At 36.1% G+C, this 27,044-nt stretch overlaps 3 protein-coding genes across 3 annotated transcripts; 2 read left to right on the forward strand and 1 right to left on the reverse strand.

The window, feature by feature from the left end:
- Nucleotides 1-8,492: 8,492 nt before the first annotated feature.
- Nucleotides 8,493-9,932, forward strand: LOC110727801 (cell number regulator 9-like). The gene is made up of 4 exons (XM_021907372.1): nt 8,493-8,753; nt 8,902-8,973; nt 9,101-9,313; nt 9,520-9,932. The coding sequence occupies exons 1-4, from the start codon at nt 8,639-8,641 to the stop codon at nt 9,591-9,593; spliced, it is 474 nt and encodes a 157-aa protein (XP_021763064.1). The 5' UTR covers nt 8,493-8,638; the 3' UTR covers nt 9,594-9,932.
- Nucleotides 9,933-16,558: 6,626 nt separating this feature from the next.
- LOC110728182 (protein PLANT CADMIUM RESISTANCE 2-like) lies at nt 16,559-20,101 on the forward strand. Its single transcript, XM_021907840.1, has 5 exons — nt 16,559-16,820; nt 16,914-16,985; nt 17,076-17,251; nt 19,743-19,782; nt 19,908-20,101. Exons 1-5 carry the CDS (start codon nt 16,676-16,678, stop codon nt 19,982-19,984), a joined length of 510 nt encoding a protein of 169 aa, XP_021763532.1. The 5' UTR covers nt 16,559-16,675; the 3' UTR covers nt 19,985-20,101.
- Nucleotides 20,102-20,194: 93 nt separating this feature from the next.
- On the reverse strand, nt 20,195-25,072 carry LOC110728181 (ultraviolet-B receptor UVR8-like). The gene is made up of 11 exons (XM_021907839.1): nt 24,838-25,072; nt 24,573-24,717; nt 24,260-24,370; nt 24,099-24,159; nt 23,659-23,774; nt 23,239-23,324; nt 22,868-23,069; nt 22,178-22,231; nt 21,680-21,790; nt 20,997-21,053; nt 20,195-20,598 (listed from the first exon to the last, which is right to left on the reverse strand). Exons 1-11 carry the CDS (start codon nt 24,864-24,866, stop codon nt 20,392-20,394), a joined length of 1,179 nt encoding a protein of 392 aa, XP_021763531.1. The 5' UTR covers nt 24,867-25,072; the 3' UTR covers nt 20,195-20,391.
- Nucleotides 25,073-27,044: the final 1,972 nt, after the last annotated feature.

The raw sequence follows: 27,044 nt of genomic DNA on the forward strand, positions 1-27,044 counted from the left end.
AAGATGGAAGGCTAGTCGCCGAGAAACCTTCCAACCATTTTCATATCCTTCTTCATATTCTGCCTCAGTGTAGATCCTGGTTTTCAGCAATTCCTCAGCAGCAGCGAGATCAGACGAGGCCTTGGAGGATGCCTTCTTCTCAGCTTCCAGCGCATCCTTCAGCTCCTGGACCTTGGCTTCGAGCTCAGATTGCTTGTCCTTAGCTTCTGTGCGGATAAATCTGGCTTTCATGATCTGAAATTAATTTTTGTCGGGATTCAGCCTCTTCCTTCATCTTGTTCTCAATACAGGCCTTGAACGCAGCAATAGTATCGGCTCCGTATTCTTTCATCAGAGACTGACCCTCTTCGATCCAGGGGAAGACAATCTGTTCCAGGCCTCGGAAGAAGGAGCGGAATTTCTCGTCCATCCTCTGCATCTCCAGCTTTGTAGCTGAGGTCTCCTCTTCAGCCTTCAGTTGCTTCAGCTCGGCCAGTCGAGCCAGACTTTCAGCTTCTTTGGCCTTATCGGCTTTCGACTGCAGCTCATCATGCATTTCCACAGCTAGGAAATGATTATGAACAACCTGCAAAATGTTAATCAGTCAGCAAGATTGGAGATTGGCCGAGGCTTAACACTTAGAAAAACTTTCTCAAAAAAAAAAACAGAGAAAAGAAGGAGAAGAGGCAGAAAGAGGAAATTTTGTGATTTAACTCACCTGCATCAACAGCCGCTGGTTCTCTATGAAGGGATTCGACACCTTGTCAAGAGGCTCGGCAGCCCCAGCAGCAGCGCTTGTAATCCTGGCCTTAGCCTTCTCCAACGCAGATAAATTAGCCAGATAGTCGAAGTGAGCGCTAACAGTATCACGCTTAGACTCGAAGAAGGCTCGGGCATGTTCTGGGATGAAAACCAAGGGCGCTAAACCGAAGCCCATATCAGAAGACTGAAAAGTCTTAAACGAATCCGCAGCAGAGATGGAAGGCACTTCATCATTTTTTGGCTCTTCGGATTCAGCCATCTGCGGTTCGACCTGAGCTGCAGCTATACCCTTTGCATGAACATTCAACGCATCTACTTGCTGCTGAATATTCTCTGAGAACATCCAAGAGTCGCGAGGAGGAGTTGGAGGAGAGGTCTGCAGCTCGACAACCTCTACAAGTACCTCCCGAGATGGAGAGGTGACTTCCCTTGTCTCTTCTTCCTCTCGGACCTCCTCATGTCGAGGCTTCTTGGTAGGCGGCTCTGGTGCATTAAATTGTCCTGGACGGACAAGGACTCTTCTTCCACCAGCCATGTCTTTGGCAGTGGTTTCAGGAGAGGGAACAACTTCTTCTTTCTCTACTTCTTCCCCTTCAGACTACAGAAGAGAGGAAAGAGAAGGCAGCAGGACGTGTAAGCAGTAAAAAAAAAAAATAACAAGCAAACTCAAAGTAAAGGCACGCAGATCTTCCAGCCGAAGCTTTACACTTAACAGCTTAACAGCTTTTGCAAATCATGCAAACTATATTAGAAGAATATGCATCCGAAGATCTATACTTAGCAAAATATTCTTACAAGATAAAAAAAAAGCTACGTATAACATGCATACTTAAGAGCTGAAGCTGCATACTCAGAAAAATTCTTCACAAGCCGAAAGATCAAAATGGTGAAATTCTATACTTAGAGAAATTTCATGTAAATTCAAGTATGGAAAAAGTGCAGAAAAATCGTGGACTTACTGAAGGCCCGAATAGTTCTTCGGTGTTTTCCTCGTCTGAACCCTCTTCTCTCTGTGGTTCGGATGGAGGAGGTGGATGTGCGATACCACCTCTCAGCGCAACAGCGGCAGCAGCAGCAGCAGCCTCCTCTTCAGCTGAGTGAAGGAAAAAGGGATCAAGCTTCTTGTACCAAGGCTTCTGTGCCAAGTATTCAAAAGCACTGACCACTTCTAGCTTTCTCGGCTGCAGCGCGAGTGGTCGATCCTTTACAGCGGTGATAACGGGAGTGTTGGTGATCGACTCCCTTGTTCGGCTGATCCCCAGCACTTCGTAATCAATGTCGGAATTCTCTTCGCAGACCTCTGAAAAATCATCAGAGCAAAACATTAGTTCAGATGAAAAATTTCGGACTGCAGAAACTGAAAAACAGAAAGTAAAAGCTTCGACCCCAGCCGAATCACTTACCACCTTGGTATCTTCGGCGGAGGCCGACAACTGCTAACATCCTCTCTTGAAAGATGTAATGACAACACGGTAGCCAGACAGTTGGTACAGTAGTCATTCGGCCAGTAGTGCCAGGGTTGGAAGTTCGGCCAAAAAACTCCATCTGCTGACGATCCGCTTCGGTAAAATCGTCAGGGCCAATGCTAGACATCGAAGGATCAGGTTTCCTCGTATAGCGAGGTCCCCTGAAATAGTTAGGGTGACTCTCGTTTGAAGGGGCTCGCACCCAGATCCATTGGCCCCGCCAAAATTTGTCTGAAGTGTCATTCGGATAGGTGGTCAAATATCCCTTTTCATCCTCTATTTGCCACCAGCCGTGGCCATGCCATTTGCTCGATTGGGTGTTCGGTGCCAGTCTATGCGTGCACCGGAAGCAATGGACGCTCGACTCCAACCCATAGAAGAGGCATACCCACAGATAGGTCATGACCCTCTTGATGCTAACAGGGGTCAGCTGAGCTAGAGAGATGTTGTACCCGTTCAAAACTTTGATGACGAACGGGTGAACAGGAAATCGCAGCCCATTCTGCAACTGCCGAACATAAACCCCAATATAACCAGGAGGGGCCTGATAGATTCTCTCCAGCGCGGTGGGCATTCGGCACTAATAGCCATCGGCTTCCATAATGCCGTAGTAAACTTCCAGTTGCTCGGCAAATCGGTACCAAACATCATTTTCTAGCCACCAAGAGGATGGCTCGGTCATCAGCAAGCCTGAGTTCTCAAACTCATCAGTCCACTCCTGCTCTTCAGGAGTCAAAGGCCTGGGTCTTGAGATGACCCTTCGGCCCGAAGTACTGGCTTCGGCTGTTTCAACTAGAGGGGCACTGTTTAAAGGAATAGCCCTCATTCCCTCGCCACTCGAGGAAGAGCCAACCTCAACTCTGGCATTGGGGTTACGGCCGCTCAGAAACGACATCATTGCCAGAGGATGATTACGCCTCAAAATTAATTGCGGCGCTTCTTCTTTTGAAGCACTCACCTCAGGTTCCATTGGTCTCTTTCCGGGATTGCCGGCCATTTCGAAATCAACGACGACGCGAAAAAAGACGAGAAAAAAGGGAAAAGCTTAAGAAAAGGGGGAAATTCGAATGGAATTCGGAGAAAATTACCTCTATCAGACTCGGAATTAGCCGATCTAGTAGTTTAGAGCAACGAAGTATGCGGAAAAGCTTCGGAAAATGCAGAAATTATTGAAAAGGAGAAGTTGTGTTTGCGCGAGTTCGCTGGGAAGTAAGAGCAAAGTGCAAATGTGGTTTGATTTGAGAATGCCGGAAATGATTATGCAAAAGCAAGCTAAATATCCGGTACAAAGCCCCCACTCACTTAATTTCAATTCACAACTCTTCAAATTCTTCCCAAGCCAATTGCACACCGCCAAAATTAATTATCCACTAAATTCTCTCCACTTCCCCACTATCATTAGTTAACCGTCATTAAGGTTAATTAATCATCATTAACGGTTACTAAACCGTGCAAATTCCTCAAAACAAAAGTTTAAATTATTTTCATTTGCTTCCCTCCAAATCTCTCAGCAGCTGAAACCCGACCCGTTATCCTCACGAATCGGGTCTGGGGGAGCAAGTTGTTTGAGGTCCAAATAACTTATATTTGGGCCCAGTCCACAAATGAAAATAAATAAAGCCCAATAGGCAAGGTTCAACCCTCATACTCTAAAGCCAAGTCAAGTAAAGCACGACCCAGTCATATGGCAGCCCATTTGACTACTTAAGCCCAATCCACTCAATTGGAACAAGGTATAAAAGCTCATATTTTTGCATAATTACGGTCATTCACACAAATTGCCTCAAGCAGCAAATTATCTTGCATAGTTTTCCTCTCATTACCTTACATCCGTACTGACTTCGGCATCGGAGGGGCCTTCCTCGGCACAACCCCCGAGGCCAGTTTACGTGTGTTCAGCTGTGCAGGAAATCCTCAATTCGGTCATCACTCGAATTGGGCTTCATCTCCACTCATCCGAAGGACCTGCTGAAGGTCCATTGTTTCCTAACCGAAACAACTAGCATCACTTTTTTTTTAAGGACGGTAAGAACTAAGCCCTGTTCAACAAAAAAAGTATTCATAAAATATGAAATATAATATGATTGATAAGTTCATATTTTATATAGTTTATTACATCATTTTAATGCTATTTTAGAGTATAAATTATGTGTTTATATAGATTTTAATGTTTTATTATGAGATTTATTTTGTTAAGCTTAAATGATTACTTATAGTCACTTATGCTCTAATATGTTAATCATGACAAGTTTAGAAAAGGAATTTTAAAAATCCATTTTTATTATTGTTTACAGGTTAATTGCAAGAATATAGAGAATTATAAGAAAAGAAAAGGCAAGTTAAGCCCACATTCTCACAACTCACGTGCAACATATTAAGAAAAGTAATGGGTTTTAAAGTTTTTCAACCCACTAACTCAAAAGCCCCAAATACTCTACGAGGCAGCCGCACAAAGTGGTGAACCAGAGAAAACCCTCACCAAGCCATAAGCAGCGTCCAACTTCTGAAATTCGAGTTTACTCTTCTCTATTTAAGTTTATGCAATTGACGATGTTAATTATTATTGATTGTGTTTTCTTAATTGTGATATTTGGCTAAACTCTCTTGTTCTAGGTTAGGGATGTAGTCTTTTATATTTCTATTAATGAATTGAATTATTTTGTTTGGGTTTGATTTATATAATTGCAATTTGATAATCTTGTTTTATTTCGTATGATTAATCTGGCCATTTGATTATATGTTTAAGGTATTGATTTATTAGCGGGAGTGAACTTTCTGTACTAGTTCGTGGGATTATCAGACGTCAAGTAGTATAATTTTAGGAATAGTTATACACTTGGGGTGGTCTTATTTGAATTCCTGTTTTTAATGAGTTTATTTCATTTGTTGTGATCACGAGAGTAGACATGAGATTGATTTAAATATACGTGTTCTACCTTGAGAGAGGAGATTACATACTATTGAAAATTCAATCATTGCTATGTTATATATGTTCAACTCTGCAATTAGTTTAATTTCATTATTACAGAGAGTAATTAGCGAAATCCGAAACCTAGAACTATTTTTCATTCTTGTTTGTCATTTTTATTAGTTTGAACTCTTATTGTTTATAGCTTTAGTAGTATTTTTCTCATATTTTCCTTCGTCTAATTAATATTTTAGTTTCTTAACTTGGTAATTGTTTAGTCCTCCTCGTGAATACGATACCTTGCTCACCCTATATTTATAGTATTTGATCCGTACACTTGCGGTAGATTTAGTCCCGACCAATGATCAATAAATTTTACTCCATAAATATATTTTAAAACTTACAAATTAAAATGAGTCAAGTGATGACGTAAATGGAATGACAATCCCTTCATCCCAAGTCTTAAGATGATTTTGTTCAGTTGTTCCTTCACACAATGTCAAGGTTTTAAACTATTTAAAGCCTATCAAATTCAAGACAAACCTAATCACCCATTGAAAACTGAGCCCCCCATTACAACAATTAAGGAGGATTGAAACTTAATCATTCAGAATTGAATTCGAATTCGAATTAGCCTGGGTGAACCCGGTAAAAACACTAAAAAAAAAATCAAGACAAACCTTTAACAATTTCTAGGCATAAAAATAGAGAAAATACACAAACAAGGAGGGGAGATAGATTGACAAGTGAGGTTACTTCCATGCTCAATATATATAGAAGAAAAAAATGACCAAACCATAATGAGTTAATGACCATAAAAAAATAAATAAATAAATAAATAAGCATTAACCTATCTTGCCATGCTCAATAGAAGAATTAATGACAAAACCATGATAATACAAAACTCAATACTATACCCATCTAAAAGTCAACAAAAATGAAGTACATGCCATCACACAGAGTATGTACGTACATTAGTTATCCAATTAGTTGCATTATTATCACCTTATATAATCTCCGTTCTATATTAGATGACACGTTTTATTTAGGCACGTTTGTCAATGCATACTTTATAATGCAAATATTTTTTATTACATATTAGCAAAAATTATAAAAATTTGATATATAAAAGCTAGATGTTGAGACTAATCTAACAAGACTCCACATGACTATATTTTTTCTAATCACGAAATCACAAAACTAAGTCAAAGCAAATAATGTGAATAGTACACAAAGTTAAACTGTGTCATCTAATTTGAAACGTAGGATGTACTTCGTAATAAATTAATGTTGAAATTTAATAATAAAATAAAATAAAATAAAAAACAAACTTTTCAAATTAGAAGCAAAAATACTATGTATGTATTCCCTCCGTCTCTTATTTTTTGCTTCATTGCAAAAATATAGGTCAAATTTTTAAAACTTTGACCATGAATTTTCGTTATCTATAAGTGATACTAGTAATATATTTATATGAAATCTTGTTAGAATCATCTCATTGTATGGTTTATTAATATCAAATTTTAATAAGTTTTACACCTATAAAAAATAGAGATATATACGTTTAACGCATTTTTGAAACCGAGAAAAGTCAAATGGGGCAAAAAAATAAGGGATGGGAGGAGTAGTATACAAGTACGAAGTATATTTTAAACACCATTTGAGATTGAAAGTCCGATGATTTTGGCGTCTATAATATTGTAGAGAACGTGCCTATTTTTGTAACGACTAATGTGGAGTCCAATGATTTACGCTAATACTAAAGCAGCCACTTCCCGATTTGCCATGTGTTTAAACCCTAATAAGTAATAATAATATTATTATTACTAGCTTTAACAGGTTCTTAATAGCGGAAACTAAGGCCAATTATAGCCATCCACTCAGGAATGTTTAGGTTGACTTTAATACCATCTGTTTTTAGTGTCTATCAAAAATTTGGGTGTCTTCCCATCATTTTTGGGTCAATTATTATTTATTAAATCAATAAAAAAAATAAAATTGAATCCTATCATATATACGAAGTACTTAATATCTATTTTATAACATAGTACCTATTTCATCACACTCAATCTTTAAGACTCATGTTTGACCATTAATATCTTTTTATTACGCATTAATAATAAAAATTATAACACTGTACTACACATTAAGACGTATCCAATGATATCTCACATGTTCACATGATTATTGATTATGGATTGTATTTTGTAATCCCACCGTTTCTTTTTGGTTACGCACTTATATGGTTAATTACCATGGTCAAATACGTACATTTAAGTTTAGGAGAGGGGAAAATAAAGAAGATGTGAAAGTGACGCATAAAAAACATTATGAAAGTAAAAGGTAATGGATCCTTATTGTATAAATGTAAGTTATAAGTGAAAAAATTTAAAAAGAATTGAAACATTTAAAAAAGAAAATTGAGTAAATAAAAATAAAACAAAAGGAGCATGTATATATAATTGATGAGAATTTGTGTCAAATGTTTTATAGTTTGATAATAAACACAGGAATATGAATTATATTATGAGACGAAAAGAGTATGCAACGTATGATATACAAAGTATATGTTCAACTCATTGATCCAAAAATTAAAGTATGTAAATTTCAATATGAATATTTGAAAACACGTACAATAGTATCTATTTCAATACCATTTTGCTCCATACTATTCTTAAAATAATACTATTCCTTAATCTTCGACATAAACACTTTTGAATATTACATTGTTAATATATGGAGTACTAATTTAATTGATGACTCAATGTTTAAAATTTCATAGATCTTTGTACAATTGTACATATAATTTTTGAAATTCCATGCATGCTTACAACCTAACCTAAAATTATATAATTTTTATACGAGTAATTTTAAAAAACAGTAAATAATTCAAGCTATCAATCATAAAATTTAGGTACTACTCCATAGTAATAATCCTAGAAATTAAATTACTCTACAGATTAAAAAGCGATGGACTTTTTATTTTTCTGTCAATAGACTCAATTCTACGGTATAAACTATAAACTACTTCGCTTGTGTACAAAAATGTCAAGACGGCCTACAACTTGCCAACAAAATAATTTTATTTAAAAAAAAATTTGATAGGAATGCAATAAAAATCATAAAAAAATATAATAACAAGAGATTATTATTTAATAATTTGTTGACCAACTATGAATGACGATTAATAATCTGACCACTATCTTCCATTATCGCATTTCCAGCGTGTTATTCAACTTGTTAATATTGAATTGACCAATAAATGATAACACAAAAAAATTAGACTTATACTACGTAGTATATTAGTATCTTCCTTGAAATTTCCAGCTTTGCTTTAATTTCAGCCTGCCAAGACTACTATAAATATATGGACTTACTCTAAGTTTGATATATACCTTTATCATATACTTGTATACATTTTTACAAAGAAGAAACATATATAACGTTACATTTATTTTTTCGTGTACCATTATTATTTGTTCGTTTATTTCTTAGATAATTAAAAAAAAAAAAAAAAAAAAACATGAAGCAAGGTCAGCATGCAATGGGAGTTCCAATTTCAGCTCCACCAAATCAATCATTTGTTGCTGGAGAGTTTTCTAGTGGTCTTTGTGATTGTTTCTCTGATTGTTCTCTTTGTAAGTCCGTCTCATCTCTATCATAAATATATATTCGTCAGTTATCTTTAATTGTCGCCATATGTTAAATTACTATACCATGAACAGCCCGTGCACCCTTGTTATGTTTGTTACTTAAAATTTAAACAATATATATATACACGCGCAGGTTGTTTGACATGTTGGTGTCCATGCATCACCTTTGGACGTATAGCAGAGATTGTTGACAAAGGCTCATCATGTAAGTATACAAGTCCTATACATGTACATTATCGAGCAATCGATCGATCAACTAACTCAATTCCATCAATTATAATGTAGCAAGAAGTATATTTGGTTTAATTTTGATTTTGTGTAAATTAATGCAGCATGTGGTGTAAGTGGAGCATTGTACTCACTACTTTTGGCCTTTACTGGTTGTCAATGGATATATTCATGCGCATATCGTTCAAAGTTGAAGGCTCAACTCGGAATGCCAGAGAATAGTTGTGGAGATTGTTGTACTCACTTTTGGTGTGAAGCTTGTGCCTTGTGCCAAGAGTACCGTGAGCTTCAACATCGTGGCTACGATCTTGCCCTCGGTAATAATCATTCATCTATTCTCTCTTTACTTAATTTTCGCATTAGGAATCCCCCTCGAAACAAAGAATTATAATAGTAAATGTTAATTTTTTTAATAGAGTTGACTCGTGCCTATATTAACAATATGGGTTAAAAGGGGACGGGAATTTATTGACGATTAAACATTGAACTTATATTAGTTTATTTGTAATTGTTATGTTTATAGGTTGGCAAGGTAATGTGGAGAGGCAAAACCAGGGGATGGTCCCTCCATCAATGGCAGGTGGCATGACTAGATAAGCTGGTTGAGATTTGATGAGCATCCAATCATCCATTGAATAATAATTCAAAATTAAAGAATAAAATATTGTGTTGTATACTTGTATTGTACTATTGTACTCGTAGACATGAATAAATTCTTAAGTAATTTTTAAATTTGTTTGTATCAAAAGTCTAATTTTAACTTCATTCCTTTGTTTAATTTAATTAAGTGTGAGGTTTTACGTATTTATGAGGTTTCACCCTTTTTCTATAGAGAAGAATTGAAGGTGTGAATGTGTGAGCATGTGTACATTTTTTGTTCCCGGGGGTTGATGTGTAAATAAAATCTACTATATATTCTTTAATTATTACTATTTTGTATGTATAATTTTTTGTTGTTCTATTATACGTTATTTGTTTAATGATATTACATATCAATCTACCATACTAATATAGCTTTTTAAAACTATTCCACATCAACTTTACAATTTTCTAGACTATTGTGAGAGCTGGAATATCAAAACTCCAAGTTTCTAAATTATTTTGCATGCGATACTATGCAAGAAAATATTCACTAACGAATTTACGAATACATGATAATTAAGTAAGACATTAATATATACTCCGTAGTCGGTTTACTTTGACCGTTAATATATTTAATTGTCTATAATATTAATATAGATTATATAATGTTGATATAATTATATACTTGGTACATTATAACCAATCTAAGCTAACAACTTATTATATGATAATTATACATTAAATAAAAAAAATGTTAAATGGATTAAAAACAAATCATTTGCAATATAAGTTCCTTTGAAAACTGCGTTGTAAGGTCCATCCAAATTTTACTACGTAAGTTCTTTTTGCCATCGATTATTGAATTTCAATTCTAATCGCATTGATCTTGAAATTACGTACCACTTTCTTCGTTTTTACTACTACAACATATAAAAATTAAAGTTCATCGTTTATACATAACCTTCAGGTGTTCACTTTTTCAAGTTGTGCCCCCCTTTTAAAAGTTCCACGCTGTAACCTCAAGGTCTATTTACTGACTATGCTATAACCTTGCCGTTAACCCTCCGTTACATGTTGTTTTTCCAAGGATGTAACGTTGGAATGGGTTAAGTTTGGAGGGAAAATTTCCGTCCACAAGCACAGTATTCCACCCTCCTCCTTAAATATCTCTTCTTCTTCTTCTTCTTCTTCTCTGTTTTTATTATAGGGTTTGATTTTTTTATTTTTTTTTTTCGAATTTTTCCACATAGCGGCTCTTCTCACGCGTGCACCATGTCAAGTTCTCGATCGTCCTTTCAATCCAATTCAAATTGTGCGCTTCAGTTTTTGCCCCTACGTTGCTGTTGCGAGCCTCCTAAATTTGCGAAGATCAAGATATCAACAACCAATCGCAACCTAGGGAAAGCTTTCTTTAAGTGCAATGACTGTAGGTTCTTCAAATGGTTGGATGAAGGTGATATTCAAGGGCTGGGCAGTATGCAGAGTAGTGATATTCAAACACATCTTCTTAAGAAATTAGCTGATTTGATTTGTTACATTAAGGATGTAATTAAAATAGGCCTTTTTAAGTATATCATGTTGTTGGTGATTATCTTGATTAAAGTAGGGTGAATTGATAGCTAGGAATGACGTATTAGCAAAAAAAAATCTAAGTTATCAGGTAACATCCAACAACATTTTAAGTTATCATGTATGAAGTTCAATGTTGTTATTTATGAACTATTTGAATATGATTTGCAAATTATGCATATAGTTGATATTATACGATCCAATTAAGATAAGGAAAGATCAATTGAAGGAGTACCATTTCATAATAAAAGATAATATCAGCTTCACCATTTTTACACCCAAAAAATTAACCCTCCAACATAATTACATAATAATCAATCCAAAAAATTACCCCCTTCAACATAATTACATGTTAATCAACCCAAAATATTAACTCCCTCCAATAAAATTTGTTAACATTTAACCCTAAAAAAACCATTGTTTTGAAAAAGACCATATGACATTGGATAAAATCAGAGCATGGACAACCTCTTCAATATTTTCCTCCCCTTTGGGCTAATGTATCCTTCCTCATTGTGTGTTGGTGTTGCAGTGGATGGTGGAGGTTGACTGGAAGCTTCTCCTTGGAATGGTACTTGTTTGCTTCTGGTTCTCGGAATGCTGGTTGAAAGCACAGGTTGGCTTGAGCAGGCTCTGGGAGCATGTTGTGGGGTTGATGGTTGACTGACCATCATTTCAATCAGGTTCACCTCACCTGTATCTTGTGAGCTGTGTTTCCTTGTGCTCTTTCTTGCCTTGGCAGGTTCTTTTATCTTGAGCATATCTGATTTTTCTTACAATTCCTTCTTAGTTGGTCCACCCCTACAAGTCAAGGTATTATGTCCAAACTCCATACAGTTCCCACACTGGACAATTGAGCTCCTCTTTCCCTTTCTCTGTTCACCCTCCTCTCTCCTCCTATTCCTAGAAGGTCTCCCAACACTTCTTTTCTTAGGTGGGGGGATCAGCTTAGGAACATCTAGGTCAGGCCATTGATCTGGATCAGGTATGGGCAAGATATTGTCTTTGTAAGCTACCTTGTACCTAGAAACAGAGTACCATTCACTTACAAAATCTAGAGGCTCTTTCCCAGCATCCAATATAGCTCTAACTTCATGCCTACATGGAATTCCACAAATTTTCCACCTACCACAGACACAGCTCTTAGTGTTCAGAGAAACAGGTAGCATGCTTCTCCCATCTGATATCTCATACTCCCCCCTCCCTGATGGATATGCATGACAAAGTCTTGACTCCCTTCTTAGAACTCTAACCATTTCTCTAATGCAAGGACAGACTCCCTCCTCCACCCATTGCTCTAACAGTTGTTGTCTTGTGGCATGTCTGACCATAGCAATTTTTCTCACACCTGCACATAAAAACATTACTTGAGCATGTCAAACTGTAAGGGTGAGTGCATTAAGTTAAAGTAAGTGGTATTTTTGCCACCTTATAGTAAAGTAAGAATAGGGTATGCCTTGTCAACACTTATGGTATTGTTGAAACTCTCCACAAAGTTGTTAGTGTTCTCATCATAGCACAAGGTTGGTTCAAACTTGAACCTTGTCCATCTCTCAAGTGGGCCTAGATCTTTGAATCATTTCACTGCTCTAAGTCCTGAAGCTTCTGAACTTGCCGAAGAGCTGTTTTGAAGCTAAATACTGAGTATGCATTAGTTACAGCCCAGAAGAGTTTATGCATGACCACACCAGGATATTGATCCAATGATGGATCAATTCCCTTCCAAGGAAAAGAAAAAAAAGGACTGCTAGTGACTAGGCATTACATAGATAAAGAATGCAAAGGAAGTAAAATGCAAGGAGAAGTGGCAAAACCTTCTGCCTGTCACTCATTATTGTCCAGTCCTCTCTTCCTAACTAAGTGAGTATGTTCTTCAAATGTGTAAAAAATCAACTCCAGCTACTTTTATTCTCTGAGTCAACCACTGCAACTACAAGAGGGAATATCTCAGTATTCCCATCCAATGAGACAGCATAGAGTAGTACTCCTCCATAGTTTCCTTTCAAGTGGCAACCATCCACACCTACTAAGCCCCTACAACCATTGATGAGCCCATTAAACTAAGTAGCAAAACTTATGAATATGCATCTGAATTGAAGAGCTCTCTCGGGTTGCTGTAGTGTTTTCCATAAGCAAAATGCTATAGAACCTTGGTTTCTGCCCTTAATCATCTCACAATAGTCAGGTAGCTTCCCATAGGATTCATCATGACCACCTTGTATCATTTCCATTACCAAACCCTTCATCTTGTATAAGCTTGAACGTGCCATTTTCACACCAAATTTCTCCCAAAGCAGGTTATTAAGTGCTTTACCTCTAATGTTAGGTGTAGCCCTAATATCTTTCACCAGTTTATGAGCTGCCTAGGCATAGGTGCACATTGGATTGTTAACCATGTTCAAATCACAAGAATGACCATTCTTTATGCTTTTTAATTATAGCCCAAGTGCAACCATCAATCAACATACTTGCATGAATTCTCCAACTACATCTACTGTTAGCACACTCATCTGTGTATATGTCATGTTCAGACTTCCTGATAACCAAGCTAAAACCTTCCTGCACACAGTAATCTCTAAGGGCATCCTTGAAATGCTCCCTATCAACAAACAACTGCCAAGGCTTTAACCTAATCTTTCCAATCTTTGCATCATCAAACACCTCCCCATTCTTGTACAACTTACTCACATAATCACCAGCATCCTCATACAAAGCCTCACTGCACCTAAATGGCTCCTAATTACCATCAACAAAATTCTGATTCAGCAAATCCATTGAGTTCTCTTTATCTAATCCTTCCTCATCTTGACTAGGAATATCTTCCTCATCTTTCTCTAAAGGTGGTTGATACTCACCATCAGAGTCACTCTCTGACCCACTATCCCTATCAGAAGCACTCCCTGAATCACTTTGTCCATGTTCAACAACCACATGTGAAACCCTCTTCCTAAGCCTACTCCTACTACTTTCACCTACAATGACATTGGATTGTGAAGACTGGGTTGACTGGATTGGTACACCCTTAAACCTAGCAATGGAATGTGTCAGTTTCTTACCATGAGGAAAAAGGAGAACTTGCTTCTGACCCTAGTCTTTTTAGTAGGAGGGGACCAGTTGGGATTGGCTTAGTTTGGTTCACAGGGGCTTTCTTAAGGTTAGGGCTTGGAACACCTTGTAAAAACCTAGGGCTTCTTCCGGGTGGAGGTGATGAAAGCTGAGACTTAGAGATGTTCAAGTTATCAGAAGGTTCAGACAATGACACATGAGGAGGAGAGTCAGGAGAAATCTCTTTTAAAAGTCTTGGTAGTTTCCTACTGAGCATGCAAAAAAGGGGTCTGAATTGTTTTTGGGTTTTTTCTTATAGGAAGTTTTTGTGTTGGTTGTTTAGAAGGGCCTGCAGCAATAAAGTGTTGGACATGTGTGGGAGGTGGTTGTGGGCCAGACTTAATTGTGGCCATGTGAGGGGTTTGGTTTGGGGCAGGAATCATTTGTGGGCCAGAATCATTGTTGGGTGCAGCCTATATATTCTGGACAACAGTGAGGTTTTGTTGTGGGGCAATAGTTGGATTTTGTGCTTTTCTCACAGTTTGGCAAGAGTCCAAATGAAAGTAGGTTTAGCTAAGCAATCAACCCATACATCAATTTCTTTCACTGTAATATTCTCAAACATCTTCGTCAAAGTCCCATCATCTACCAAAGATATACTCTTTCCACTAAAACAATAGTGTAACCCAGGCTACGTTGATAACTCAAATTGTCTTTTTTGAAACTCCTCAGACATCTCATTAAGAACATCAATTAACAAACATCTATCTATATCATCAACCTTTACACATACACAATTAGCACGATAATAGATTTTAAGAATTCTCTCTTCCATCTGCAACATACAACATGCAAAAACTCTTAAAACACTACCAATTACACCAATTACGAAGCATTAACTCAACAACATTACAAATACAACAACCACATTAAACAATTACCATCTGATGATAACGACACAAACATGCAATCAAACATGGAATTATAACTCCAACCACAAAATTTATGCATGAAAAACATTAATTCAATTACATCTGATACTATTTTCACCCAATTATACATCTAAACCCTAAAATTAACATCTTTATGCAAAATTCGACAATTAAAAAGAGGGGAAATTAGGGATTCGGTGACTTACCTTCGACAATCCTTTTCTGTAAAAATTACCACAACCTTCAGCTCGTTGATCTCCAACTTAATGGTGATTTCGCTCTGCAAATTTTCCCAGCAAAAATTCTCCTTTCGCAAATCGCATGTGTTTAGGGTTTTTGATTAGAGACAGGTGAGGTCATGAATGAAATAGAGAGTTTGAGGGGCGGAATTAAATGGAAAGAGAGGGAAAGTACAAGAGTTATGTGACGGCATTAACTATCTCTGACGTCCGTCATTTATGGTGACTTGGTAATGTTACAGCGTAAACACTTGTAGGACCTTGAGATTACAGCGTGGAACTTTTAAAAGGGGGGCATAGCTTGAAAAAGTGAACACCTGAGGGTTACTGTGTAGAATTTTCCTTATAAATTTCTATATAAAATTAAACAAAAATAATAATCGTATTATATAAATATCACACTAGGAGAGGACTATGTGCATATGAAGTATGGACCATCTCCACTTTAAATGGGATTGGCGGCTTTAGCGAGACCATAACTCTTTCGTGTTGACTTTGATTAATTTGGCACAATAACTGTACCCTGCCTTTTCCTCCATAACAATCTTAAGACTTCTTACAAGATAAGTTAGATTGACTTAGAATACTACGTACATTAATTATTGACCAATTCCTCGTCACAAAATAATACTCACAATCACATAGATTACGAGTATTTTAAGATGATTAAATAGTTTTAGGAATACGGCTATATAACTTAAAGATATACTTGCAGTACCTAAAACTTGATGATAAATTCTACCTACATCATTAGTTTAATATATAACCTCCGCTAAAACAATATACACACAAAACGAAACAAAAAAAATGAGAAAAAAAAAAAAAAAAAAAAAAAAAAAAAAAAAAAAAAAAAAAAAAAGCTTCATATATATCCTATGCACTTCTTGACCTTAAAAACCTTAACCTTAATCTTAAGCTCCTATTACAAAAAACAAAATTTTCTTGTTTGTTTATCAAATAATAATTAGTTGACCAATAATGACTAAGAAAAATCAAACCAATTTCCTATCCAAATTCTAACGTGTTAATCAAGCTGCTAATAATTACTGCACATAGTAAGGGGACCCTCTTAATACACTTGCTAAAACCTTGCCATACCATTCTTCTTCCTTGAATTTTCTATCCTAATTAAGCAGCCACCACTCACTTCTGATTTATCATAAATAATGAAATAAATATAAAGTAGCCACCACTTACTATATATATTCTCATAATTCTAATCTTTTTTGTTCATTCTCCAATACTATTACAACTTACTCTATTCTATCTTAGGAATTGTTTCTTGCACATATACATTTTTAAGCATTGAATCATGAAGCAACAACAGCCTGCAATGAGAATTCCGGTGGCCGACCCGAATGCTCCTCCATTTGCTCCCCTGAATCAACCAACTAATGGTGGTGCTGTTGGAGAGTTCTCTACTGGCCTTTGTGATTGTTTCTCTGATATTCCTCTATGTAAGTCCTTTTTTTTTTTTATTAAAAACTTCAAATCTTATTGTATTAAATTATTCTGCATGATAATAATTGGTAAATTTCAAAATAATGCAGGCTGTTTGACATGCTGGTGCCCCTGCATCACCTTTGGACGTATAGCAGAGATTGTTGACAAAGGCTCATCATGTAAGTAGCAGTATAAAATGTTACTCCTTTCGTCTTATGTCTCACAAAAAAAATGGTATTTATTGAATTAGTATAAATTGTTGGATGCAGCATGTGGGGTAAGTGGAGCGTTATATTCATTAAACATGGTAGTTGCGGGATGTCAATGGAGATATTCATGTACATATCGATCAAAGATGAAGGCTCAATATGGAATACCAGAGAACAGTTGTGCAGATTGTTGTACCCATTTCTGGTGTGAGTCTTGTGCATTATGCCAAGAGTCAGTGGCGGACCCAGGAATTTCCGACTGGTGGTTCACAATCGATAATCAAGTATGTAAAAAAAAATTTACCGAACAACCAAATAATAGTACTAAAAAATAAATCCAAATATTCAAACAGTACAAAATACAACCAAATGTTCATATAATACTACAAAAGACAACTAAATAGTAATGCAAACTTATTACAATAGTTCTCGATGAGTTTTCATGTTTTGATATCGATTCATGATATCTTTCATGCTAACATTCAAAAACAAATCATTCTCCAAATAAGTAATTAAACAATCATTCAACATTTGATCTCCCATGCTATTTCGTAGTTTTTCTTTCACTTGCTTCATGCCAGAAAATACCCTTTCCACACTTGCCGTTGCGACGGGAAGAAGCAACACCAACTTCAAAAGTAAATAGACCCTATCATGAGTTTCAGACAATCCCGTTTCAACCAATTTGATTGAAAGCTCACTAAGACCCTTCAAATTCCAAAACCTTTCATCTCCTCTAACAGAACAAATGTAACTCTCAAGTGTATGACCAAATACTATCAATTCTGAACTTGGAAATTCATTAGGATAGAATTTCGCAAGCTTAATCAATTTTACCTTGTCAAACTTAGAAAAACGATCCACAGGACTCAAACAAGACATACACACAAGTAGTTCTTTAGTTATTTCGGGAATCGATTTTCAAGTTCTTGCAATTGAAGATCAATGACACCAAAAAAAACTTCAACTCGAAAATGATGTAAATTAGACACTTGTGGGCATTTACCTCGAAACAACCTCCTCCCGGGAACAACATATTTAGCCTCCATATCTGGAACTGCAATGTTATAGTCACCAATAAAAGAAATGACCTGTTCCATATGAGAATCCCATCCTTCATCTCTCATTTTTTGCAAATTAGTCTTGGTTACATTAACCATGGCCATTGCATTCACAATGTCTTGATCGTGCTTTTGTAAGGCCACATTCAAAGCATTTGTTATCGCAAATATACTAAACATCAAGTGTGCCACAAACACAAAATCAAAGGACATCAGAAGATTTGTAAGTGTTTGAGCTCTATTAGAATCTATTGTATCAGATACTTTTGCAATATACTTTTGCAAAATCAAAGGACAAGGCTTTCTTTGAATGTAAATTCTTCTCACTAAATCTCTATCATCTTTATGAAATTGACTCATCTTTCTCCTCTTTCCTGGATCTTGTGGAAGATTAGCAAATTCATGTTCACTTAATCTTTCACCAAAGATTGGGGCATTAGGAGAACATTGGCCTTGTTCATTTTGAGGGGAATTTTGAGTTGAATAATTAGATGGAGATGAATGTTGTTCACTTTCTTGAGGTGGAGATGTAGTTTGTTCACTTTGTTGAGGTGGAGATATAGTTTGTTCATTTTGTGTTGGATGTGGAAGAGAAGTTGAAGTAGGATTCTTTTTAGCAAAGAAGCTAGTAATGTTTTGCATTTCATTTTGAGTGTGTTTTCTCTTCATTCTGAAAATTGAATGAATAATCAACTAAATCAAACAATATTCCTCAGAAAAATTATTTACAAAGATCATTAGATCATCCAAATAGAAAATTGACAAGATTACAATCCTAACTAATAATTAACAAGCTTAAAATTGACAAGACTAAAATCAACAAACTAATATCTCCACTAATCTATACGACTATACGGAACTTCAAGCTGAATATGCGACTAGCACCACTAAGCACTAACCAGTCCACACTGTAATCTAATTATAAATTTATAATCCTCCTTACACTAATAGTTAAATAGTCTAATTGCTGTCTTACACAATGTCCGACAATACCGGCATCACATATTCACAATTTCAAATAATGACATAAACAGTAAAACAGATAAACTAATAAGTTCAATTTAACAATCAAAACACAATTTACACAAATAATGCAAATTCAATGAACATTCACCGTATATACTAATTTTAAGAGACAAGTAATGCAAATTTGATCAAAAATTCACAAAAAAAAAAAAGAATAAATTGATGAACCTACCTTGCCGGACTGCCGTGCCGGAGGCGGCAGACGCTGAATGAGGCGACTAGGCGAGCAGCGGAGCAGCCAGCAGCACAGCCCGCACAACGGAATAGCGAATTGGCTGAATTAAAGACAAGATTGCGAAGTTTAATAAAATTAACTAAATAGACTGAATTGAATTGAAGATTAGAAATTTTAAATAAAAATTACAAACTTACTCTTTGATGAAGAAGTGAAGAACTGGAGTGGAGAACTGGAGTTGGAGTCTTGGAGATGATTGATGAAGGATTGAAGGCCGAAGGGAAGAGGCGAATTGGCGAAAAGAAGAACTGAAGAAGGCTAGGGCTTGAACTGACTTCGTGATTTGGTCATTTGGGGAAAACTGATTTTAGTTTTTTTTTTTTTAAAATAACTTAAAAAAAAAATTTGGGCCTGGTGAGTCACTTGACCCACCAGGTCTAAGCCCAAGTCCGCCACTGCCAAGAGTACCGCGAGCTTGAACACCGTGGCTACAATGTTTCCCTTGGTACGTTATCAATCCTCTTTTACTAGTACTCCTTACGTCCACAAATAATTTTGGCAACTGATCGTGCCATTTGAAATTTGTCATTAATGGAATTTGTATTTATGTTATTTGTTATGTATCTATAGGATGGCATGGTAACATGGAGAGGCAAAACCAAGGGATGGTGGTTCCTCCACCAATGCCGGGTGGCATGACCCGATAAGCTCAACACAACACATGGAAGATTTCAAGATTATTACATACATGTTCATATGTGAAATTACTCCATTTGAATACTGTACTTATTTGTTATTTTTTACTTCGTACATCGTTTTTGCGATCCTAAAATGTATGTCCTATATTTCGAGAATTTGAGTGTTTTATGCCTTCATATCAATGTGTAAATTTTGTGTCATATCATAGCAAAGATTTCTGAATAAAAACAATATGTTTCATCTTATTTTATTCGTGTTTAAACACATAACTGTTTCATCTCCTTAACCAAACATAAACAGAGGTCAGGGCAGCGGGAAGCCGAGAACAAAACCACTGTTTATTATTTATGGAGTTTTAGATTATTACAATTGACAATAAAAGGTCCGTGATAAGAACATTGGTTTCATATATAGCTTATAACTCATCATCATCAGCTTGCCATTTAACAATAGCCAAAGTATGTCGACCACCACAAGCTATAAGGTTAGCCCGCCAACGCGCTTCGGCTTTCTCCTCCTCACCGACACTTTTTGGAGGTGGGAGATTTATTGGTACTTCCATAGGATGACCGGTTGTGACCTTCCGTCCATATCCTAAACGGCCATGGTCACCTCGCCCGAACTGCAAACAGAAAATGAAGAAACAGCTGACAACAAAAACTGGGAAATAAAAGACTGGACTCTGTAAAATGGCATAAAATCCATCTCAATGCAATATTAAGATAATCACTCAAAATGATCTTATGCAATGATCCGAATACCGGCGTAGTATAATTCTGATCTATTTAAGACGAACAGCCAAAAAAATGACTAAGAATTTTTCCACCCAGCTTCCACTAGCCAGTTATGTGGAGTAAAACATTGATTAAACATGCAAATTGAAACTGGAATCCACATAAAGTTTAGTGCATTAACATACAGCATTTGAAATTTTCGAACACATAGCCAAAAAACCAAGCCATTGATCAAACACCTCAGAGTGCAGTAGTCACTCAAAGGAGAGGAGCGAAGGGTGCTTACAGTAAATATTCGTCCATCTCGTGTCATTGTAACTGAATGAGTTCCTCCACAAGATACCTGATGATAAAAATAAATAAATAAATAAATAAAACTTAAGTCATTCATATAAAAGCAGCAACAGGATTCCCATGAAAGTTAAAAAGTTTATAGAAGCTTAAACTAGTTTCTCAACATACTACTGTTCTACTGAGTATCTATTTTGTACTACACACAACCGCCAAAAAATCATCACAGTGTACAAAACCTTCAACCATTTAACTCTTTGAATTAGGATATCCCACAAGCTCACATGAGGTATGAGCTCAAAACCAAGCTCATAAGTCACATATAATATCTTTAATGTTTTACAATCAGCAATTCATGCCAAATGAAGCATGCACAATTGCACACTAAAAAGAGCTTAAAATCTGGAGAAACATAAGCATTTGATGATGGATATCTTTATGGAAGCTATTGGGAAATTCCCCCCCCCCCCCCCCCCCACAAAAAAAAAAGAAAAAAAAAGGCCAAAGGGCGAGCAAAGGCCCAAGTTAGTGCGAACATAAGTATTAAAACCATTTATGAGGAAGATAAGGGTCGATTACATTCTAAGCAATCAAGTTTTCCTAAAGAAAGTGGTTCTTGCTGAATTATCCTGAGAAAATGTCATAATGGAGATTGCTTTGAAGCTTGAAAGATCATACCTGAACTATATCTTCATTGGCTAAAAGCTGCACCTTCTGTGGCAACATTTTACTGCTCTTGTCATCTCCAAATCCAAGCCGTCCATGCTCTCCTCTACCCCACCCGTACACCTTGAAGTAGTAGCATTCAATGAGGAATGTGCTCAGCAGCCAAAAAGATTAAAGGAAAATATATGTCCAGCAAAGTAATGTAAAAAAAAAAAAAGTGCGAGAAGCATCACATTTCCCTGTGTTTTTGTAGCCTGCACTACATGGCACATAAAATACAGAGTATAAAGCATCATGATCTAGGAATGCATGCATCTTGACAAAGTATTGTGATTTATGTGCACATAACACATGATATGCTATGAGCATGGTAGTTAGAAGAGTCAAGGAATAAGCAGCAGTAAAGAGTCACAAAGCATCATGGCAGAGAGAAAATGACAATATGAATCATTACGAGTTGGTTCAACATTTGCCAGGATGAATAAGTTTACTGTAGATGAAAGTGCATACCTCTCCAGCACTCGTCAGAGCAGTAGAATGCCAACCACCAGCAGCAATATCAACCTAGTCCCTCACAGACATCAGCAGTTAGACTCAATGTATAAGTTCCTTCTTAAACAAAAGCAACAAGCCAGCAAAGCATCTAAGCATCATATATGACATAACGATAAATGCAAATGGACCAAATTTGACCAAAGAATCTATTACTCATTTGTAATTGCTAGCTACCTCAACCTTTGAAGTGCTATCTCCAACCTTTATCTTATCAATCAATCAATCAAAGCCTTAATCCCATAAGTGGGGTCAGCTACATGAACCAAAAATAATTATTCTGTATAGTCATCCACAAAAATCTTCCTCCTCCATCCCTTACGATCAAATGCCTCGTGCTCAAGCAAATCCATATACTTCATATCCTTCCTAACGCCTTCCAACCAAGTCATTTTCGGTCATAGCAGTAATATAATAAAGTTTAAGAGAAATTGTAAAGATATGAATGTCATTAATAAGAACCACCATTTAGCAAAGAAGATGGTAAGGTAAAATCCAAGAAATATTACATCTCCAACCATCAGGCATACTACTCAATTGCAGTTATACCGATGACTAGGGAGAGAACTCCAAAACGTAGGATAGAATTCATAGAAACACCAAAATATATGATAAAGCAGTATGGGTATAAGAAACCGTGACACCTACCAGTGTAAGACCAGAAAGCCCCTGTACACGAATAGGCTGTGACCTAGGTTGAGTATCTCCAGTTCCAAGCTGCCCATACTCGTTATTACCCCATGCCCATAAGGTCCCATCTTCTTCAAGAGCCAAATTATGAAATGCTCCCACTGCAATCAATCGCACCTTTTCAGGTCCTTGTACTCTAACTGGAACAAAAATTTGCTTTCTGATGGAAATGGAAGACAAGACACAAGGATAAGAATAGGAAAGAAAAGATAGCACAACACTTAAGCATGAACAATTAGTCTAGCATAACAAAGGGAGACTGGCATCTTCTGTCTTACAAAACAACAAAAGATTATTATATGCAGCAGAAGGAATCGAGAGGAACCTACATATCTCCAGGTGGCCATGGCTGACCCCAAGTCCATACATGTCCTTCACGTGTAAGTACCACTGAATGCGTTCCTCCAGCAGCCACCTAAAAGGATTGAACAGTAACTAAAATTACTAGGTCCAGCATAATAAAGACCCTATATATTAGCAAATAGGCACCAGTTAAAAGCAGATTTTCTACTCCCCCTCAAACTTGAAATTTGAAGATTAGTTATTTCTAGTAGATCTCATATCCCCCTCAAACTTGGGAGCTAAACGGGTAGCATTATCATTGCACAAGATCTATACAAGTATACAACTAAGAAACAAAAATCCAATTATCCAACAACCATCCTAGTCAAAAACAGCATCAAGAACATGATCATGAATAACCGAAAGTAGCAAGAAATTAAGTGCCTGGCAAATTACTAGTACCCAACCTGGCGAACTTTAAGCTTAGGTGCACAGCGTTGAGGAATCACAATATCCCTTCGCAAAAGCCTGCCAGTTTCATCCTTTTCGGGATCTTCACCACATTGCCCATACTCATTACCACCTACATCAAACCCATACATTTATGCTCAGACATTTAGATGATTTTGCTTCGCAATAGCAAAACAATTTCGTTTAAAGATCTTAAAAACTCCCATTCGAACCTCTGGATTACCCATTCCCATTTCAACAATGGTGTTTGTGATGATATCAAAGAACAGCTAAATGGTACACATATGTGCGCTAACTAACTGCTCACTCATCAAGATTTGCTATATAACAATTAAAGATTAAACAAATTTCTTATCTTATAATAAAAATCCTTCAGCTATAAAATCCTTATGTAAGAAACCAAATTAAGAACAAGAACTATAATAAAAACACATACCCCAAGCATAAGCACGGCCTTGATCATCAACAGCCAAGCAATGCCACCCGCCAATGGCCGCCTGAAATCGAACACAATCCATCCACATTACTTCCACTAACAAAAACAGAATTCACCAAGACAACCCACAGAAAAAATTCAAGCAAATTTATAGACTTCACCTGTACAATTTTCACATTGGCAAGAGCTTTAACCTGAGTAGGCACATTCTCAGCCTTAGTCTCAGGTGGTTGCCCTAAAGTCCCTCTTTGATTCCATCCCCATGTAAATAACTATTAAAAAAAATCAACAAAATCCAATCAATTCAGCTGATTAAATTACTCCCACGTTCTAAATTTGTTGCATAAAATGAAATTTTCAGCAAAACCCATTAAAATTAAGATCAACTTCAAACAAGAAATAAAGAATTTAGCACAACCCAGATGATAATATCTAATCTTTAATCCGGAAAAATTCTAAAAATCAAAAATTAACCTTGCCATCTTCACAAAGAGCAAGAGAGTTGCGACTACCAGCAACAACAGAGGAAACAGTGTAATTTTGAAGAGCTTTAACTTGGCAAACCCATTCTTTATCTTCATTGTTGCCTATACCTAATTGTCCATCTTCGCCTGAACCCCTGCCACCATTAACAAGCAACTTCATTAGCATTCAACTAATCAATTATTAGTAAAATAACCCAGAAAATAAAATAGCTGAATACACAGAAGAATAATGGAAGAAGAAGAAGTAAAGAGACCAAGCGATAACGGCGGTATCTGAAGGCATAGAGTTGAGGAGAGAGAAATGAAGAGAACAGCGGGAGTAACGGGGTTTTTTTAATGTGAGGAAGCTATGAAACGAGTAATTGAGTAGTGAGGTTGTTTGATTGAAGCTTAAACCTCTGTGCTTGCCCTGCTTGGTATTTAGATTATGCACACGGGTGAAACATGTTCGCTAACTCATTATGCACTGGAATGAACATAGTTCCTCCGTTTTTTTTTTTTTTTTTTTTTAAAGAAAACTATATTTTAATTAGCTTTTATGATTTATATCTATGAGCCTACAATAAAGTATAGTCATGTGGTTTTAAAAAAAAAAAAATATATATATATATATATATATAATATATAGTCATTTGGAATGTAGTTGAATTGTTTAAAGGTAAATTTTATTAATACTCCTTATCCATTTTATACGGAATATAAATTTACAATGTTGATAATTAAATATTAATCGTTCAACTTGTGCGTTGGCAACTAAAAACGAAGGTAGTAATGTTGTATGCATAGTAACAAAAGATATATTTATTTAATCAAATTTACATTCAAACGTGCTTCGAAAAAGCATAATGTTGAATAAAAGAACAAAATATATTTTAGGAGAATAAATTGTGAGATATTAACGTGTAGATAGTATTTGTTCAAAAAAAATTGCTAATTCGTTCAAAATTTGTGTATGAATTTGCAATCATAGTAGTACTCCATACATATTTTTTTCAAATGTACAATGAGTCGAGTGCGTCATCTAGCAATTGAACATAGAGAGATTGAATTGCGTATTTGTCATTCCGGTTGGCATTAAATTGATGAAATTAGAAAAGTTGGACTTTCATGGGAAGTTTATGTGTCACCTAAAGTTATTACAGAGTTTTATGCGTTGTTGAAGCAAATTTCAAATTTATATCTACAATTAGCTGAATTTTACCAAAATCAACTTTAAATTTACAATATATTGCGTGAAAGGCTAAAGATTATATTAAACCAAATATAAGAAACTAAATGACTTCAAAATTTTCATATAAATATATATAACTTAAAATCACCTTAGGAATCGTAATTTAAGGCACATTTAAATGATGACTAAGCATGTTAATTAGATGAACAAACATTGAGACTTGAAGTCATTAAATGTCTTTGCACAATAGTATTCCTTAATCTTATCAAAAGTTGATTAATGGTGTCTTTTATACCTACTAATCATTTGTATCAACAAGTGTATAATCCAACAAGTCATTGGTTGAAGACTTGAAGTTAGCTATAATTTGATTCAAAGTACAAATTTTCCTGTCGAACCAAACATAATATCGATGTACTCGTATGACTATAAGGTCATTAATATTTTATACTCCATTCATTTTAAAAGATCAATTACATTGAGATGTCTCCTCTAGATTAACAAATGAATATTAGGAGTATTGTAAACCAATGAAGGCACTACTCTAAAGTCCAATTTGTATGAGCAGATGAGCAGATGGCTCAATTAAGCACCTATTTAGTGTAGTGGACAGACCACATATGACATATCCTATCAATGGCTCAAACATGGTCGATGCCAGATGCCCAAATCCATCTACTCCTAAAAAGAAATTGGTAGTGGACATCAAGTCAGCAACCACCTTATACTAAATGTTATCACAAGAACATAAAGCTAAACCGTACCCAACCACATCATTGAAAAAAACCCGAAGAAAAAGCCAAAAAAGCACATCCAAAAAAGAAAACTTAATCTGCCTTGTTTGTATCATGCACAATGTATAATCGATTGTACATACCAAAAAAAAAAAAAAAAGTTTTCTTATGTTTGTTTGGTTGCATCGAGGAATGATTACATTGAGCTTGAAACAAAAGCAATTTATTAAAAAACATATACTTTCTCTGTTTTTTATTACTTAACCAGGAAAAGTTGAAAAGAAAACTAAAAGACCATATTGCCCTTACCCACTATTCCTGCTCACTGACCAAACCCCCCTACCCTTCCCCGTCACTGTCACCCACCTCACCACTGCAACTCTACAACCTCCACCACAAATACAACACCTTCACCACCGGCTAACCCTTTTCTGTCCTCTACGGCGACGACCAATCCCCTCAAACCATTTCATCACCAAATTCGACCACCACATAAATGTCGTCAACAACAATCACCGGCTTACGACGGCAAGACCAACTGTCATCACGTCAAAAC

The sequence above is a fragment of the Chenopodium quinoa genome, unplaced genomic scaffold, assembly GCF_001683475.1.
Source record: "Chenopodium quinoa cultivar QQ74 unplaced genomic scaffold, ASM168347v1, whole genome shotgun sequence".
NCBI classification, from domain to species: Eukaryota; Viridiplantae; Streptophyta; class Magnoliopsida; order Caryophyllales; family Amaranthaceae; genus Chenopodium; species Chenopodium quinoa.

What these genes read in the sequence shown, in the direction of transcription:
- LOC110728182 (XM_021907840.1), top strand. Translation starts at nt 16,676, where the DNA reads ATGAAGCAACAACAGCCTGCAATGAGAATTCCGGTGGCCGACCCGAAT. An exon ending in TGTTGACAAAGGCTCATCAT is followed by an intron (nt 16,986 to 17,075) that starts GTAAGTAGCAGT and finishes TGTTGGATGCAG; the next exon opens with CATGTGGGGTAAGTGGAGCG. An exon ending in TGGCTACAATGTTTCCCTTG is followed by an intron (nt 19,783 to 19,907) that starts GTACGTTATCAA and finishes ATGTATCTATAG; the next exon opens with GATGGCATGGTAACATGGAG.
- LOC110728181 (XM_021907839.1), bottom strand. Translation starts at nt 24,866, where the DNA reads ATGCCTTCAGATACCGCCGTTATCGCTTG. An exon ending in CCAATGTGAAAATTGTACAG is followed by an intron (nt 24,160 to 24,259) that starts GTGAAGTCTATA and finishes GTTCGATTTCAG; the next exon opens with GCGGCCATTGGCGGGTGGCA. An exon ending in CTCTGACGAGTGCTGGAGAG is followed by an intron (nt 21,791 to 22,177) that starts GTATGCACTTTC and finishes TACTACTTCAAG; the next exon opens with GTGTACGGGTGGGGTAGAGG.
- LOC110727801 (XM_021907372.1), top strand. Translation starts at nt 8,639, where the DNA reads ATGAAGCAAGGTCAGCATGCAATGGGAGTTCCAATTTCAGCTCCACCA. An exon ending in TGTTGACAAAGGCTCATCAT is followed by an intron (nt 8,974 to 9,100) that starts GTAAGTATACAA and finishes AAATTAATGCAG; the next exon opens with CATGTGGTGTAAGTGGAGCA. An exon ending in TGGCTACGATCTTGCCCTCG is followed by an intron (nt 9,314 to 9,519) that starts GTAATAATCATT and finishes TTATGTTTATAG; the next exon opens with GTTGGCAAGGTAATGTGGAG.